The 18,752-nt window shown below is 42.9% G+C and overlaps 1 protein-coding gene across 1 annotated transcript in view; it reads right to left on the bottom strand.

The window, feature by feature from the left end:
- The window catches only part of Drd3 (dopamine receptor D3), a 62,886-nt gene extending 49,876 nt beyond the window's left edge, over positions 1 to 13,010 (bottom strand). Inside the window, exons 1-2 of the mRNA XM_021652385.2 lie at positions 12,548 to 13,010; positions 2,882 to 3,185 (exon numbers count right to left, since the gene is read on the bottom strand). Coding sequence (XP_021508060.2) covers positions 2,882 to 3,185; positions 12,548 to 12,609 — 366 coding nt within the window. The 5' untranslated portion in view covers positions 12,610 to 13,010. The remainder of the gene's footprint in view (positions 1 to 2,881; positions 3,186 to 12,547) is intronic.
- Between the last annotated feature and the right edge of the window lie 5,742 nt (positions 13,011 to 18,752).

Below are 18,752 nucleotides of genomic sequence, written 5' to 3'. Positions count from 1 at the left end.
TCGCCTTGCCGGTGCACGAGGTCTCTAAGGACGAAGGCAGAGAAGAAAGAACGGCGGAGAAATTGAGCTAGAACTCTTATCGAGGTATGCCTTCAGCCTGCACTGCCACGAAACTGTTAAAAAACGGGAGCACAACTAAAAATCTCTGAGCAGATTTACTTATACATTGTGCTTTTTAGTTACCAAGGTACCCTCTTAGGTAATGACAATTGAGACTATTATCAGCCCAGCATGAAAAGTGTGGTTATATCCATTTTATTCATGTAATTTCATGTCATCTGATGCCCTATTCTGAGTCACTATTATAAAGTGACCCTGTGTTGGAATGACATTCATTCCAGTGAATTCCAACAGAAGTGCTATCGGATGACAATTTATTGCCCATTTCATAGCAATTCTTTCACCCTCTGTGCTTTCTTTTTAACAAAACTTAAACTTTTTCTTTTCTTGCCTTGTCCAGCTCTCTCTCTCTCGGATACTGGCATGATGCTTGAGGCTTTGTCAGCTATTCTGTCAGAGTATAAAGAAGTAGGTAGCTTGTCAAAACAACCAAGAGGACAGATAGAAGAGCATGAGCCTTGATGACACCACAGGGCAGCTAAGTAACACCATCAGACTCCTTCCTCCAGAACTCTGGCATGTGAAAAAAAAATCACAAGTCAAGCTTTCCAGTATTTACAGCACAATTGTCTCTTCTAACTCACACAGGTTACTATGAGAAAGTCAGTCAATTTTTCCTCAGACAAGATGAATATGTTCAAGTCAGACTATAGACTTTGTGAGTCTTCTGACTCAGTTTCCTTCTCATGTGTATCCTACCTCTGAGGGCTCTTAAATATATATATCAGCTCTTAAATCGACAGGAGCATCTTTGGTCTACATCACACCCTTCCCTCTTAGGTAGGAACAACAATTACTAGAACAGCCACACCATTGTCAAGACTCACTAGCAAGCATGGCAGTTGGCTTTTCTCTGGGACATAATCATGTCTTAGTTGAACAATGTGTGCTTTAAATTCTACCCTGTGCTTTGTTAAGACAGACCCTTGACTATTGGAGAAAGACTCGGAGATGCTGAATTACATTGACTAGACTCTAGTCACTAGAGCCTTGAGGCAAGTTGGAAACACTGAAAAGTGGCTTTCAGGGCCAGCCCATTTCCCAGTGGGGACATGTCTCTGTTCGTCCATATATTTAGATGACCTTGCTTTGGTCAACATCACTTCATTATAGACATCAATAGGCCTAATTTTGTTATAGATAAATGGAAATGCTTATTGGAGTGAAAATTACCTCTATTTCTTCCTGGCATCCAGCCTGTAGGAGGTCTAAGGAGTCCTTGAACTGTAGTGATTGGCGGGCTGCAGCTGCTACTGGGAATCACTGAGTTATGGTACATGAAGAGACTCATTTTTGAACAGAAATATAGCATGTTTTGAACTCCTTTTTTTTTATCATCAGTGGCTATCAAATAATAAATAGTTCGCCCCCTTTATAGTAGGTAGCATGAATCCAGGAGAAGACTAAGACATTGCCTCGACACCAAAGATGACTTAGCATAATTGGGTTGACAGAAAAGTCAAGCTAATTATAAGATCCCTCATCATTAAGATTATATTAACTTGGAAGAAGAAATACATATTTCCCCCTTTAGAACTATCTCAATTAGCCTGCTTGTTTTTCTTCCTTTTCTGTTCTTTCTATACCTACTCATTTATTTTCTCATGTGTCCCCCACTTGCACTTCTAAGTCTAATTTTAGTATTCAGTTACTCTTTAATACCACTACTAGCATAGGCAGTCTGTGTTCAAGGCTTTTACTCTCCCGTGATATGTCATACTTAATTAACTGTCACCTTCACTATTAATATTAACTGAAATATTAATTTGATGAATCTTAATTTCTCTTAATCATAGCATCATTTTGATCCTTCATTGGATATCTCTTTAGAATGACACTCAGTGCAGAGGAGAAATATTAATAGCATATTAAGGCGTTTAAAACATCTCTTTAATAATTGCATGTTTTCCTGGCAAGGCTGTGTGTTTCTGGAACAGATGTGGGCACCCTGATTTTCTTGTTAGCAAATGGATGTTTTGTCTTGATCACCTCCTGACTCTATTTTGCACCTTTAAGTGAAAATTTAAGAAGTGTTCTTCCCAAGATTAATTCTCTAGAGACTGGTGCATTACTGGAGTGGCAAGGGCTTTGTCCTATTAATGGAGGGAGGGAAACTTTAAATTTGAAGGTTTAGCTTGATCCTTTGGTAGCAGAATCTACAGAGAGCCAGAACCCAAGAGAAAGGAGCCAAGATGAAGAGCAGATGAAACATAAGGAGAGAAGAAGAGGGAAAGGGAAGAGGAAGGGAGGGGAAAGGTGACAGGGAGAGGGAGGGGGAGGGGAATAGGAGGAAGGGAGGGATAGGAGGGGGAAAGGGAGGGACAGAGAGAGAGAGAGGGGAGAGAGAGAGAGAGAGAGAGAGAGAGAGAGAGAGAGAGAGAATCTATTTTCTGACCATTATTACTTTCCTCTCATTTATTAGATTTTTTTTTCCCTCCTCTTTCCCTGTACCCCTCATCCCAGATAGATTGAACCTGGATAAAGAACTCATCACACTGTCCCTTCATCATTATCACATGACCGGCATAGAGAGTATTTTTAGGAAGGGTCCCATCATTCAAGTCTAGTCACCTGGATCCTGGACCCACAGGCAAAGACTTATTCCCAGGCCTCTGGTTCTCATGAGCTTGGCTCGTGTCAGCTCCCTCAGTAAAGGGAGAATGCCAGCAGTTCTCCATCCTTCCCCAGTCCTCCCGGCGCTACAAAGGGAATTCTGAGTCTTTACCCTCTCTGTAGCAGCGTGTACCGTGAGCCCACTTACCTCCAGGTACACCACCCACGGCATCACCAAAGTGGCCACCAGCAGGTCCGCCACAGCCAGGCTCACCACTAGGTAGTTGGTGGTGGTCTGTAGGGCACGCTCCCTCAGCACAGCTGCGCATACCAGGCCATTGCCGAAGATGATGGCCAGGATCAGTGCACAGTAGGTCAGGGCATAGTAGGTGTGTGGGCGGGCCCGGCTGACCCCTGTGGAGTTCTCTGCCCCACAGGTGGAGTTGATGTGGTTGCTTATCTGACTCAGAGTTGCCATAGCCCAGGCAGAGGAATGTGACTCCAAAACGTTTCTAGGAAAAGACGGAAAACAATGTAGGTCAAAGCAGACTCTTTGAAGCTGGGGTATGATATATAGATTCAGTTTAAAGCGTCTACAAATATTTACTGAGCATTTCCTATATAATAGCAGGCACTGCTGGAAATGGAGCTAGGAACAAAACAGGTAATCCCTTCCTTGTGAAGCCTCCACAGGGGACGGGGGATATAACAATCAAGATAATGCCTTTTTAGTGATGATATGCATTTTGGAGAAAAGTAAATCAGAAATGGAGCTGGCGTCTGTGGTGTCCCCCGGAAGCCTTCATGCATGTATTACGAAGGAAGTCAAGGCTGGCGGAGGTAAAGAAACAGGGCAGGCACCTAGCAGAGTGTGGCCCAAGCAAAAGGAGTAGGGGCTGCCTCCAGGAAGGGCTGGGGCATGGGGAGGGTTGCAGGAAGGCCAGCTCAGCTGGAGTCTAATGAGACGTGGTGACACGGAAGGCTGCGAGCTCTGAGAGCTCATGTGGGCGACTGAAAGAATCATGCTTGCACCCTGTGAGGGATGCAAGCTGCTGCAGTGTGAGAATTCTCCCGGCCATTTCCTGGCTCTGGGGCCATTCACCTCTGAGCTCCTGATTTCATCTCGATAAAAATGGAGGGACGATGGAGCCCATTTCCTAAGATTTTCACCCCAGGCGTTGTGGAAATACTTTATAGGGCAGGATTAAAGCTCAGTGGCAGCACGCATAAATCTCAGCTCTGGGTTTGACTCCGGTCCCTCAAAAGAGAGCAGAGCTATTCTATTCATTTACTTTTGTTTCTTGAGACAAGGTCTCTGTCTGTAGCTTAGACTGGCTTGGAACATGTTGTCTAGGCTGGCATCGGACTCAAGGTGATTCTACCACCTGAGACCACCAAAGTGCCGAGATCAAAGGCATGACACATCATGACTGGCTTACGAAAGAACTGTTTTGTGTGTCAGACTCTGGAAGCCATGCTTTGTACCTCAAATGCTATATAAGTACTGTTTCTTTATTCACCTGTTCATCTTAGTTTCCTTTCTTTTCAGATTTTTAATAAAAACATATTTTGTGTGTGTGTGAGTGGTAGTCTAGTATTATGATATTTGAATGTATGTATGTGTGAGTGCATGCAATTCTGTGTGCATGTGGAGGCCAGAGGAGGATGCTGACCTTCCTGCTCTACCTCAGTTTACCTTATTCCTTGGAGACAGGTTCTCTCTCCCTGAGCCAGGAGCTAGGCTTGCAGCCAGAGACCCAGAGATCCTCTCGCCTCTTTCCCTCACAGTGCATGTGGCCACATCCAGCTTTTTATGTGGATCTGAACTCAGGTCCTCATGCTTGATCAGCCAGAGCTCTTACCCTCTGAGCCATCTCTCCAGGCCTGCTTTTCTTCCTCGAACCTCTACTGATATATTTGCGCCCCCCCATATCTGTTAGTCTCTTGTAACTTTCTTCAATATCCCTTTCTTTTTCCTGTTTTATACAGGGAGTGATGGGTTTGAGAGACTAGATTAGAGAAGAAAATATTGAGGATTTCAGTTTAGAATAGTTGTTTTTGTATTTATGGGAATTCTACATGTAGAATTTTATTTGAAAGCTCCTAATTTTAAAAGATTAGTTACTAGTTGTAAATGTGTAATCTCTATAAAGCCCCCTACTACCCACCAAAATCCATAGGCCAGTGCAGTGATGACTGGTTTTCAATCTTTTCTAACCCAGCTCGATGCCCTTGCTTTTCAAACAGGGAGGCCAAACCTAAAGACGCAAGGGATGCATCCTAAATCCTATGCTTATTATGGTCTTCTACCTCTTTCAGTTTTGCCTTTTAGCATTTGGAAGCTATAGCCACTGCCTTGCTACCATCCCACTGGGAAAAATAAGCCCTCAAAGCATGCAAGGTTGAGTCAGTAGTGGTGGTGCATGCCTGTAATCCTAGTGCTTCAGAGGCAGAAGCAGGCAGATCTCTATGCATTCTAGGCCAGCCCCATCGACACAGCGAGTTCCAGGACAGCCAGAGTTACATAGCGAACTCTGCTTAAAAACAAACAACAGCAACAACAGCAACCAAAGCAGCCAAGCAAATGAAACAAACGAGATTTGGGTTCAGAGTGGCAAAGATAACTGAATCTGCTGCACCCATGATCCCATTCTGTAGGGGCCAGCCTGAAAAGGACTCTGGGTTCTCCAAGCCAGATTTTCATGTGTTCGTAGGGCACAAAGGACCTCACTCCTGAAGAAAAGGCCTGTTCTCAGAGGGATCAGTACAGCAGGGCCATGCACCGGAAAAAGACCTGAAGTCACCAGAGAAAGACCTGAAGTCTGTGGCTTGCAAAACCCAGGTACAAGCGACTCTTCCCTCCGTCTCTATGGTCATTCTCACCTTCTGCCACAGTCTGAATGGTTCGTCTGCAACTGTCTGTTGACCTCTTAACTCCCTGCATGGTGACAGTACCAAGAGAGGTGGGAGTTTAGGAGAGTGATTGGGCTTGAACAGTGGGTCCTTTGGTAGGCCTTAGCCCCCTCCTGCCATGTGAGAACACGGTGTGAAGGCAGGTATCTGTGAATCAGACACGGGTTCTGCTGGTGGCTTGACCTTGGGCTTCCTAGTCTCCATAAATGCGAGAAATACACCTCTGTTGTTTATAAGCTTCCTAGGCTGGAGTACTTTGTCATAGCAGCTAGCTAACAGGTCTTTTTCTGGCCATATCCTCCACAGATCTACTGGGAATCCTTGACCCCCATCTAGATCAGGCTTCTGGATCTAAGGACCCAGAATTTTCTGGGAAATTTGTTGGAGTCTATTTTTCTAGTGCATCAGGACCTCATTCTAGATCTGAATGTATGTGTGAGGCCTGGGTCCATGCGACTAGCAGTTGGCATTTAGATAAGAAAATCTTCTGTGCAGCTGGCTTGGGGAGAGAAAAAGACACAGTCCCCATGTAAGACAGATGCACACTCACATTTTATATAAATTTGTGTTCATCAAAGCTGGAGTTACAGGTTGTTGTATTTTGCTAATATGTTTATTAGAAAGTTAACTTTTTTTTTTTTTACTTTTTCCCAAGACATAAGGGTTAAAATTTGTTTCTAAGATACTTTTGGTAATAGCATTATGGCATTTAGACTTGGCATATATGGGCCCTCGTGAAGAAAGACTTTGCTTGAGGTCTTGGCCAGAGTAGGAGTCAGTCAGTGCTCGTCAGCTTTTTCTCTCAGTCTTCTCACCTACGGCTCTCCTTGAATAAAGGGACTGCTTAATCATGGCTATCATTTTACACCTCACTTTGAAACATTTCTCTCTGAAACAAGTGCTAAAATGAACAAATGGCTAGAAAAGGGTGACCACCTTGGAATGAATTCAGAAAACTACTCAAAAATGTTCTTGATCACGGGGCATTGTTTGCAGTCAATATATTTTTTTAACACATAATAATAATTCTTGGTAATAATTATAATTTTCTCATTATTAGCAGAAGGACAGCCGCTACCCTGGAGATAGCGTTGCTGCTGCCAAGGGCTTTCGGAAAAACACAGCACTTTCTGATTGTTCAAGGATATTCCCGCTTGGAGGCAGGCTCAGGCCCAGAATACCTTTCCTTTCATAGCTGGGCTACCTTCAAGGCAGGAGCTAGGTCTCCTCATTTCTTAGAGTCTGCAGCTGTTTAATGAAGCCTTACCTTCCTCTCCCCTGTCAAGTAAGAAGGAAAGCAAAAGGCCAAGGGATTCCTGTTACCCTGTTGCCAGGCTTTGTGCTCAGCCCCAAGGATTGACAGCTGCTTTAAAAAAAACAGCAGCAGCAATAACAACAACAACAAACAAAGGAAAGAAAAGGTACAGGGAATGTCAAGGGCTAATTTTTGGAAGGCAGTCCTCACTTCCGAAAGTCAGTCCTGGACCTGACGCTGGAAGCAAGACCCAATGGATTTTGGTTTGTGGTTTCACGTTGTTCTATTTTTTGGTCTTAGATTCTTCCTAGCAGTGGGTAGGTAGACCGTGGTAGTTCCAGAGTTCTGGGTGTGAGAGATGAAAGCAGAGATGAATGAGGTATGCCATCCTGCTCCCTTGCTCTTGGTTAATTATGTCCACATTTTTCCCCCCTTGGACTTTTTTTTTCCCTTTTAAATGAATATTTCTTATATAGCTCTGAGCTGGATTTTTCCTCTGTTTATCATGATAGATGCGATAGCAGATAGTGAACTAGTCTCAGGATAAAGCTGAGAGTCTGAAGAATTCATTAACTTAATAATCACTCTCCAAATAATTCATAATGATAGACCTGTTGTTTCATCAGCAGAACAAGGAGGATAAATCATGCCCACTTCATGGGGTTATTGTGAAGCCCAAATGCAATTATATGTGTAAAGCCTTGACACTGCGGACATTTGGGCTCATAGTTCTTTGTTTTGCAGGATGCCTCGTGCAATGTTGATGTTTAGTATTGTCCCTGATATAGCTACCAGTTGTAATAACAAGAAAAACTGGACCCTGATCACTCTCAAGTAGGGGAGGGAACAAAGTTACTAGGAGAGTAACTAGAGAGGGTTGCTCTAGCTTGAGACCTAGCATGTGCTTTTACTGTTGACAGGAAAGTGTGAGACAGCAAATGAGAGAGATAAGACACAATTGCCGGTTGTCTGGTGTACTTTGTGATTAGTAGGTGCCTTCAACAAAGAATGTTAGGAGGTAAGAGCATTTGGAAAGTGACTATGTACAAAGCGGAAGCTAAGGAGTTGCCTCGCTCAGTGGAGAAGAGCATTTGCTGAAGACCTGATTTCGAATCTCTAACACCAAGGTAAAAAGCTGGGAGAGTGCTGGGAGAGTGCCTGTCATCCAGGGTTGGGGAGGCAGCAGAATGCTAGGGGCTTGGTGGCTGTCAGCCTAGGTCCAAATTCAATGAGAGACTCAAGGGAATAAGGCAGAAGCCAAAAGAGTAGAACATCTTATGCCTTCCTCTGATTTCTGTATCACTTCACATATATGCTCATACATTACAGATACTGCACAAGCACAGGAGAGAGAGAGAGAGAGAGAGAGAGAGAGAGAGACAGAGACAGAGACAGAGACAGAGACAGAGACACAGACACAGCAAGAGACAGAGAGACACAGAGAGAGACACACACAGAGAGAGACACACACAGAGAGAGACAGAGAAAGAGGAAGAGAGGAGGAGAGAAGGAGAAAAAGACAGGGGGAGAGAGAGGGACATAGGGAAGAAGAGAGACAGAGAGGGAGAGGAAGGGGCATGGGCTAGAAGATTACTAGTAGGAATGTAAACTTGTGCAACCACTTTGGAAATCAACCTGGCACTTTCTCAGACAAGTAGGAATAGCGCTACCTCAAGATCCAGCTATACCACTCCTAGGCATATATCCAAAACATGCTCAAGTGTACAATAAGGACATTTGCTCAACCATGTTTGTAGCAGCTTTATTGTAATAGCAAGAATCTGGAAACAACCCAGATGTCCCTCAGTTGAGGAATGGATACAGAATTTGTGGTACAGTTACACAATGGAATACTACTTAGCAATTAAAAATAAGGAAATCATGAAATTTGCAGGCAAATGGTGAGAACTAGAAAAGATCATCCTGAGTGAGGTATCCCAGAAGCAGAAAGATACACATGGTATATACTCAAAGTGGATATTAGACATACAATATCTAATAAACATACTAAAATCTGTACACCTAAAGAAGCTAAGCAAGAAGGAGGACCCTGGGTAAGATGATCAATCCTCATTCAGAAAGGCAAATGGAATGGACATGGAAAGTGGGAGAAAACAGGAAACAGGACAGGAGCCTACAACAGAGGGCCTCTGAAAGACTCTACCCAGCAAGGTACCAAAGCAGATGCTGAGACTCATAGCCAAACTTTGGGCAGAGTGCTGGGAATCTTATGAAAGAAGGGGGAGATAGGAAGACTTAGAGGGGACAGGAGCTCCACAAGGAGAGCAACAGAACCAAAAAATCTGGGCACAGGGTTTTTTTCTAAGACTGCAACTGCAACCAAGGACCATGCATGGAGAAAACCAAGAACCCCTGCAGAGATGTAGCCCATGGCAGCTCAGTGTCCAAGGGGTTCTCTAGTAAGGGGGACAAGAGTTGTCTCTGACATGAACTCAGTGGCTAGCTCTTTATCTCCCTCTGAGGGAGGAGCAGCCTTACCAGGCCACAGAGGAAGACAATGCAGCCAGTCCTGATAAGACCTGATAGGCTAGGGTCAGAGGGAAGGGAAGGAGAACCTCACCTGTCAGTGGACTTGGGGAGGGGCATGGGAAGAGATGAGGAAGGGAGGATGGGATTGAGAGGGGGTGAGGGAGGGGGTTATAGCAGGGATACAAAGTGAATAAACTGTAATTTATAAAAAAATTAATTAAAAAGATATACTACATACAACATTGTTTATGATTTTTAAGAAGATTGAATTTCATATAAGGTGTTGATTCACCTTGGTTGTTTTAGTGTGTAGGATGGCTGCATGATCTGGTTTAAAAGCCACAGAGACAGAATAAACACGCTCTCATTATCTGGACACATATCTCTCTTTGCTAATATTCAGTTCCTCAGGGCACCTGCACCTTCAATCCACAAAGTCTCACCAACATGACTATTTAACATGAGCTGAACCAGAACAACAACAATGGGCATGCTAAAGTGGCTGCTGGAAAGACCATGAGGACTCCACCCTACACAACAAACTACAGGCACCCAAGAAATCCTGAGAGCTGGAGAAACAGTCTTCCGTATGCATGTAACCATAATTGATGAAAGGTGAGGCTGTGAATTTGGGAACAAGAGAGAGCGGTTGGGAGGGTTCGGAGGGAGTAAGGGAAAGGGGGAATGATATAATTACATTACAATCTCAAAAATGAAATAAATAATAAAAAAGATTTATAGGATTTAACCGTTTGTTCCTTTTCCTTAAAGACACTGAATTAATCACACCCCAAACATAATAAAACCCAAATACCTTGAGTGGTTAGTCTCCTTCAGAGATAACCACTGTAGGGCTAGTTCTGGTGCTAGGCAGACACTAATATGTCCCATGTAACATTTGTTAATGTTTACATTTGTAATGTTTCTGGCATCTCTTGAGGAAGGATATGGCCATCTTTCCTTTAGAGGTTCAGCAACTTTCTGAGGCTCATACAATGTGACCCTCTGTCTGGTCTCCATGAAATGAGCATCTCTGCTCCATCACTCCCTCTGCCATGATGATCTCTCACCACAGGCCCACAGCAATGGTCCCAAATGATCATGAATCAAAACCTTTAAAACCCAGGCACTGAGGAAAGGCCAAATGAGTAGAGACACAGAAAGAGGGTTATTCCTCCTGAACCAGGAGAGAATGTTCTTGTTCTAGCCCTTTCCCTGCAAACAATTACACAGTGTCTGATGTGAGGGTTCCTCAAGTTTGAAACTCACAACAGCAGGCATGGATGCTGGGAGTCATTTTTAGGTTGGAATGGGTTTTTCTTTCAAGCCAGAATGAACTAGCAGCTTCCATGACATAACTTTCTTCATATCCCTGACGCCTATAATCTTTTCACTAACAAATATGACGATCACCAGTGTCCTGAGCTTTTCTGGTCTTTGCTTTAACTCACACTTCCCAATTCCCTGATTAAATTTATAATTCTTACAGCTAACATTTATACGCTTTATCACACTGAAATTTCCTAACGACAGGAAGAATGAAGTCAGTGCTATTCTCATCGCCATTCTAACAGATAAAGAGAGCGGGTCACGGAAAGATTAATTTCTAGCCAAGGCCATCAACCAGTAAGTGGTGGAGTTGATTCAGCCCAGGACATGAGTGCAGAGCTTGTGTTTTAAAGTCCTCCCCCATGGAGGCGAAGCAGACCAACCTGGGGTGGGGAATAATGTGAGGATCTGACATGTTGAGAGTATCTTGCGCACATCTCCTCATCCAGCTCCTTAAAGTCACTGCAGGTGTGTGCTGCTCACAGAGCCGGTGGTGGGAGTTATATTGTCATTATGATTAGAGGTAGTCTTTAGCATTTCTATGGTGCTTTATTCTTGCAAACTGCTCTCTAATTCATTTCAGAATGAAGACTCACAAGTGCATTGAAGTATATAGAATATTTATAGAGTTGGATATATTTACATTGTTGGTTGATACACAGAGGAAAAGCCATGGGTGGGTACTGAGATCCAGTAGCTAACATAATACAGGGTTTGTTTGTTTTCCTCATTGAACCTGACCGATAAAGCGTACTTACTTACTTTCCTTGACAATCTTCAAAATCAGAATATTTTTGTCATTCTAACCAGAGATAAAATGGGAAAATACAGTAGATCAAGTAATCAATAAGTGAATATTTCTTGATAGCAAACGTCAATGCATTAGAAATTAAATTTAATACTATATTTGACTATATTTGATATTTAACATTGATTATCTATTATAAGAAGCCTTCCATTTGGATGTTATTATTATTATTATTATTATTATTATTTTGCTCACCACTAACCATGCAGACACTTGAAAACATTCAACTATAAACAAACAAGTATCTCAGTAGAAAGCTCACATGGTCTCTCCTTCTCTTTGGCTCTACAAGGTCCCAAGACCAGGTCAAATGGCTGTCTTTCATTCTTACCAAGGGCAAACAGTTTACTGACCTTGTAGTATCAGTAAGCAAAGGGCTTTCCCTGTAAAGTACAAACAGGCATGCAGAATGCATTAGAATCTGACTTCTACTTTGCTAAACCATATTGTTTTTTTTTTTTGCATGCACTGAGATAGTATTAAACTAAACTAGATGCACTGAGTGACACAAGTGCCTAGTTACACAAATTCTGTGACCCAATAGACCACAAAAGCAATGGAAGTCTTACTGTGAAACAACATTGGGAAAAACACACATGACTGTCCTCTTGGGCACTACATATCTCTGTTGGGATAATTGGATTCTGACTTGGAAGCAGCTTGACTTTAGTGTATTGAAAACGGTGTCTCTCTAAAACCCTCGGCCCTGCATTACCTGGGTGCTGAAGTGGGGAGTTTAAAATAACAGACTCTGACAATTAAGTAAAATCCTTAAGAGGAATTCAGTCAACCTCCTAGCAATTCCCAGGAATAATTACAGCTCTTTTATTTTCTATCTTTTACGTCTGCCTTGCTATGGATTCTAGAGCCCATCAGGACACAGTTGAGTGGGGGGGGGGCAGTATGAAAAAGAGAGCAGGTCCAACCACTTAATAAAATGAACACAGCTTCCTCTGGGTTTCGTGTTTTAAATCTAGAGTAGCTCGGAGATTTAATGCATATTCTTAGAGAACCACAGAATTCCAAGCTAATCAAATAATCTTCCACTAAATTAGAAATGAAAAGAAAAATCCACTTACCCTGAAAATTTCTTCTGGTGTCTGGAGACTGTAGAGTTTAGCGCCTCAGTTCCTGAAGCCATTTACTGACGGCACACACACTGAAGCAAAGCAAACTTTGCCTTTCCCAGGACACAGAAACTATGGAATCATTTCCATACAGAAAGGAAATCACCTGGTTTTGCCTCTGAGGTGGAAATTACATGTGAACTACTCTTGCGTCTTTTCTAACAAGACCTCACTGCGTGCTTCAGAGCTGCTTTTTCCAAGGCATCCGTGTTCCCTGGAGGATTTGGGAGGGACCCCACTGAACGTTGTTTGGGTTAGCCGCTCAGTGGCTCTGTCCTTGGTGCTGAGAGAGATGGCTGAGGCACAGGCTGGATTTCTATCCCGCGCTCCTCTCTTCCCTCCGTGGCTCTATCTGCTCGGTACTGTACTTTTTAGTACATATGTATTTTTTCCCTCAGTGCCCTTTTAGTCTCAGTGTTACCACCCCTTTACCTTCATGCTTTGATTTCTTCTGAATAACTCTCAGCATCCCCAGTTTAATTGCCTCTCTGGCTTTTGGTAGGTGTGAAGATGATTGGTTCAGAAGGAACAGATCAACAAATAGATAGCACTAGCACTTAATGGAAATCAGTACAATTTAAAACACAATTGACAGAATAATTAAATTGGGAGGTGTGCGCCTGTCTGGGAAAAGGAGCTTAAAGAGAATATACTCTAGCAGAAGCAACACTGAGAAATGGATATAGCTCATGATGGAGAAGAAGCCAGCTAATATTATGAGCAATATTAAATGTTTATTTAGCAGGGTGTCTTGTTCCCACAGAAGTTTACAAACACTTGTCAATTCGTCCTTTCTGCTTGTCCATGGCATATGCTTTTTTTCCCATTTGTATTTTCTTACCATTATTATTATTATTATTTTAAACTATGGCTTTACAAGTTAATTGAGATACGACTAAGGTTAGTGTTAGTGGACTTCAGCATTAGACCTTAGACAGTCTTCACCCATGTTCACTGGTTCAAGTAACTCTTTGCCATGAGATCCTAACTACTTTCTGTCCTCTTATTTCCAGTCTCTTCTACCTCCAGATAGGGCTGTTACTCTTTCATTGGTTTCTCTGCCACTGAGCTTTGGAAGCTGCAGAGAGTGCCTAGCATTATGCAAAAAAGAGTCCCCATTGGATATGATGGAGACCTCTACTGGCTGAGAGAGATGGAGCACCAGCAAGTCTAAATACCACTAATGACAATAACCAGTTATTGAGCATGGTCATTTTAATTTATTGCTTCTTTTAATCCTTTCAGCAATCTTACATAGTAGCCATTATTTTTTTTTTCATTATTATAGGTTGATGAACCAAGGCGCGCACACACACACAAAATTAAATATGATTTATGAAGGTCAAAAGTCACCCATCTAACAAATGGATCCAGGATTTGAATTTGTCATCTTAATTCTCTAAACTACTATGGTATAAATTTTCTACAGATAGAAAATTTAGTTTTCTCAGGTCAGTGAAAATATTTCAGAAACACAGCAGTTATAATGGCCATTATAATGACTGTGGTGGTTTGAAAAAGAACTGTGCCCCATAGAGTTGGGTATTTGAACACTTTGGGCCCCAACTGGTGGTGATGCTTGAGGGAGGCTTAGGGAGTGTGGCCTGGATAGAAAAATTAATGACTTTGTCTCATCTGCAAATTCATTTTCTGTGCTGGCTAGTTTTACATCATTTGACCCAAGCTGAGAGGATGCCCCCCCCACGCCACATACACAAAAGGCCTCATAAGATCAGTCTGTAGGCAAGCCTGTAGGTCATTTGCTAAAATTAGTGGTTGATAGAGGACAGTCCAGCCTATTAACGGTAGTATCGTCTCTAGGCTGATGGTCCTGGTTCTATGAGAAATCAGGCTGAGCAAGCCAGAAGGAGCAAGCCAGGTTCCTGCCCTGTTGGAAATGCTGTCCTGACTTCAATGATGGGCTATGATGTGGAGGAGTAAGCTAAATGAACCCTTTCCTCCCCAACTTGCTTTTGGTCGTGGTGTTTTATCACAGCAATAATAACCCTAACTAAGACAAAAGGGTAACCAGTGGCATTCTTGGAAGTAACCGTGGCTTTTTCTCAGTGGCAACCACACATACTCTTTGCTGAGAGCTGTCTGGAGCCATCAGGGCTGGATCTACTTCCTGCTTGTGATTGATATGTAATTTCTTAGCATCTTTCTCCTGCTGCCGTGCCTGCCTCTTGCTGCTATTCTTTCCTGCCACAGTGGACTCTTACCTCTTTGGTACCATAAACCCAAATAAACTCTTTCTTCCATAAGTAGCTTTTGGTCATGGTATTTTATCATAGCAACAGAAAAGCAATAAATACAATGATATTGAGAATATGACCTTTGTATGGTGATATATTTCAAAAGCGTGGTCTAAGTGATGTCTTTGCCTGCATCAATCCACATGACAGTTACTTTTACAGATTCTATTATTACCTAATCAGTGCCTTCTACATTTACGTATTAAAGTCCTAAGCTTGGGATGTGGCTGGATTTGAACATAAGTCTTTTTTTTTTTTTTTTTCAAATTATTCACTAAATTGAAATTAGGTCTTCAGTGTGAGCCCCATCCCAGTTGGCATCCTTGTGAGAAGAGAAAGAGATGGCAGGAGGGTACCAACAGACAGGCTGATGGAGACACAGGTATGATGGCTGTCTGGAAGTCAAGGAAAAGAGTCTCAGGAGGAATCAAACTCCATGACACGCTGCTTTGGATTTCAAGCCTCCAAACTGTCAGAAAATAAATTCCTGTTGCTTAAACCATCTAGTCTGTAAAATTATGTGATAGTAGCTACAGCAAACAAACAAGAGACTTAGAAAATTAGCTGTTGTCTGCAAGGTTGCTCATAATGTTACTGAAGTAACACGCTTAGGTTCAGGATGCCCTAAGGCTCTCAACTTCAGGAAGAACCTTCAGATTCTTCTTCCCTTAAGGGACCAGGAGGCCAGGTACTGCCAAAGCTTGGTCTATCTGAAATAGAGAAACAGGGTTTAACAGAATAGTGCAGAAGCAGAATGAACCAGAGGCATGCTAAGGATTTAGAGTCTCATGTGGATTTTTACCATTATAGGTTTGCCTTCCAGAACCCTGCTTTTGCAGTTTGGATGTGAAATATTCCCCATATGTTAATGTGTTTCAACACTGGTGGCACTTTTTTGGGAGATTATGAGGCTTTTAGATGTAGCACCTTGTTTGAAAAAGTAGGTTAGTAGGGGGGGAGCAGGACCTATGAGTATTATTTATCCCTGATTCTTCCCAGAGGCTGCTACACTTCCTGACTGCTGACAGGATTTAGCCAGCTGCTCCAGACCCATGGCATTATACCTTCCAAGAATAATAACTGTGTCTCCTGAGCCATGAGCCCAGATGAATCTTCTAGAGGAATTTTAATCCAGAACATGGCTGCTCTGGCAAGAGATCACATCCAAAGATCTTCTTGGTCTGTGTGATACTGCTGGAAAACAGACACACCTTTAATCCCAGGAGACAGAGAGAAACAGATCTCTGAGTTCAAGACCAACCTGGTATAGAGCAAGTTTCAGGTAAAGAAAAGTTTAGGTCCAGGTGAGGTGGTACACACCTTTAATCCAGTACTCAGGAGACAGAGGCACACAGGTCTCTGAGTTCCAGTCAGTTCTGTTCAGTCAGTGAGTTGAGAGGCAGTGCAGTGGAGTGAGTTTGTGGCAGTTCAGTTCGTGGAGCTGAGGGGTAGTTTTACTGGGAGAGTTTTACAGAGAGAGGTTGAAGAGAGAATAAGCTAGACACAGGTGAAGACAGAATGATCCAGAGAATGAGCCAGAAGATTAGAACAGATTGCTAGGAATAGTTTGAAGTTAAGCAGAGCAATTCAGTGAGAAGCAGAAAAAACCCAGTTTGAATCAGTCAGCTTGGAGCATTTTGAGCCAGAACAGCAGGGTGGAACCAGCCAGCCAGAGCTCAGAAAGACCTAGAAAGGGTGAACTTATTCAGCTGTAAGTCTCAGAGGGTGAAAACATTCTAGGACTAGATTAGATTGTATGGAGGTTAGAAGCTTCCAGGACTTGGCCTAGGTTAGCAGATGAGGCAATAAACCTCCGTGACAACAATTACCTCAGGAGAATTAAAGTTAATACTACAGAGTCTTTTTCTCTCTTATTTATTTCAGGTATCCCGTCACAGTAGCAAGAAAAATAAATCAGGCTCGGTGGCTCACATCTATAATGCTAATGCTGAAGAAGCTGAGGCAGGAGGATTTGAATTTGAGGCCAGCTTTGGCTACATAATACTTTCCAGGCCAGTCAAGGTCACAGAAACCCTGTCTCATTGCTTGTCCTCCCCGCAAAGTCGTAAGGCATCCATATTTATTTTCTTTAACATTTGCACATATTTTGTGTAACTCATACCCTGATGGTGTATGAGTATGGAAGGGAATTCCCTTAGCATTTTCATAGTGACTTTCTTTGGTAAAGTTGAAAGGAAGATAAAGAGGGACAAACGGTTTCGTTCTATTTATAAGTAGATGTACCAGGAGGGGGAATTACCTGAGGTGCCCAACGTTGTACTTCTAGGCAGGCAGCTCAGTCTCAAGTCGGCTGTGTCTCAATAGCAATACTGAGTCCTTGGGGAATGGGAGAGATTGGTGTGGGAATTGCAAGGGGAGGGATGCAAATGCGGTGGCTCTTTCTTTCTCTTGGGTCTTCAGTGGAAGTGAAAATAAGCACTTGCCTGTTTTAGCCAACCTGGGACTTCTCATTCATATCACTGCATTGAATAGGTTGGGTTTTGTTTTGTTTTGTTTTGTTTTTTTCAAACATAAATAAAACTCTTATTTATAATTGGCATTGGAGATTTTGAGAACTTCTTCCAGAATGTCCAAAGAACAGATATGCTTGGGCAAAAATCAGGGAAAACTAAGCTCATTTCTCTCATCTTTCTTCCAGATAATCTTCAAAGTAGCATGATTGCAACAGTCTCACAAAGCAGCCAATGGGAGCTTTATCTTTGACTTTGGAAGCTGAGGGTTCAAAAGCAGAGTAAGGGCAGAGGTGCTTCTAACAAACGAGCATGTGCAGCGGTACTGTTGGGAAGAAACTAAGGGAAGTCTTGGAATGAAATACCCTTTAGGTCTTTGAAATGCTGTTCCAGGGTTACAATTCAGCAAGAACTGCCCTGAGCACCAACCACTTAGTCCAGCATGATATCCCCGCGGCCTTTAAACCTCCACAGAACTTACACTCGCCAGGACAGTTGTAAAGACCAATTGAAGCAGGTTCGGGAGCCAGTGTGAGGAGCCTACATGGACACAGGGCATCATGTACCTATAGCTCATTGTAAGTGACGTGTCTCAGTGAGGACCCGATTTGATTGTCACAGGGACTTTAAGTGGAAGAGCACAGACCTCGTCTGAGGACGATCTGTTTTTCAATGAGATCACCGCAATATCCCACCCACCCTATACTGTTCCATTTGATTTATTTTATTTTATTTTATAATTTTGAGACATAGTATAAAAAAGAAGTGCTCCAGTCTATGCCTCCCACGTGCTGGCTGGGATTATACAGGCATGTGCCACCATGACTGCCTTCAGAAGTTTTAAGAAGACAAATTGGCCAGAGTAGGTCATGATTCAGTAGGTAGTTATTCAGACAGTTTCTTTCTCCCAAGTCTAGCTCCCCTGTCCTCTACGATGAGGTCTAGAGATAGATGGAAACTGTCTAAGAAAACCCTATGTCTCAGCCTTTAAAAACAAGGAAATCGTGACATTTGCAGGCAAATGGATGGAACTAGAAAAGATCATCCTGAGTGAGGTAACACAGCCCCAGAAAGACACACATGGTATATACTCACTCATAGGCGGATTTTAGTCATAACAGTACAGGTTAGATGTACCACAATTCTCAGATGCCAAGAAGATAATTCTGATGGGCATCTTAGGCTTCAAGTGGGCCGGAGTGGGGGATATCTCTGACATGGACTATGTTGTCTGCTTTTTGATCACTTCCCCCTGATGGGACTTTCCTACCAGGCCACAGGGGAGGAAGACAAACTCAGTCCTCATGTGAATAGACAAGCTGGGGTGTCTGGTGGGGGACACCCCTGTTCTGAGGAATAAGAGAGAGGGGATGCAGAGAGGGAAGGTGGGACCGGGAGGAGAGGAGGAAGGAGCCTACAACTGAGATGTAA

The sequence above is a fragment of the Meriones unguiculatus genome, chromosome 17, assembly GCF_030254825.1.
Source record: "Meriones unguiculatus strain TT.TT164.6M chromosome 17, Bangor_MerUng_6.1, whole genome shotgun sequence".
Taxonomy (NCBI): Eukaryota; Metazoa; Chordata; class Mammalia; order Rodentia; family Muridae; genus Meriones; species Meriones unguiculatus.
This window is presented reverse-complemented; position numbering and strand designations above follow the sequence as displayed.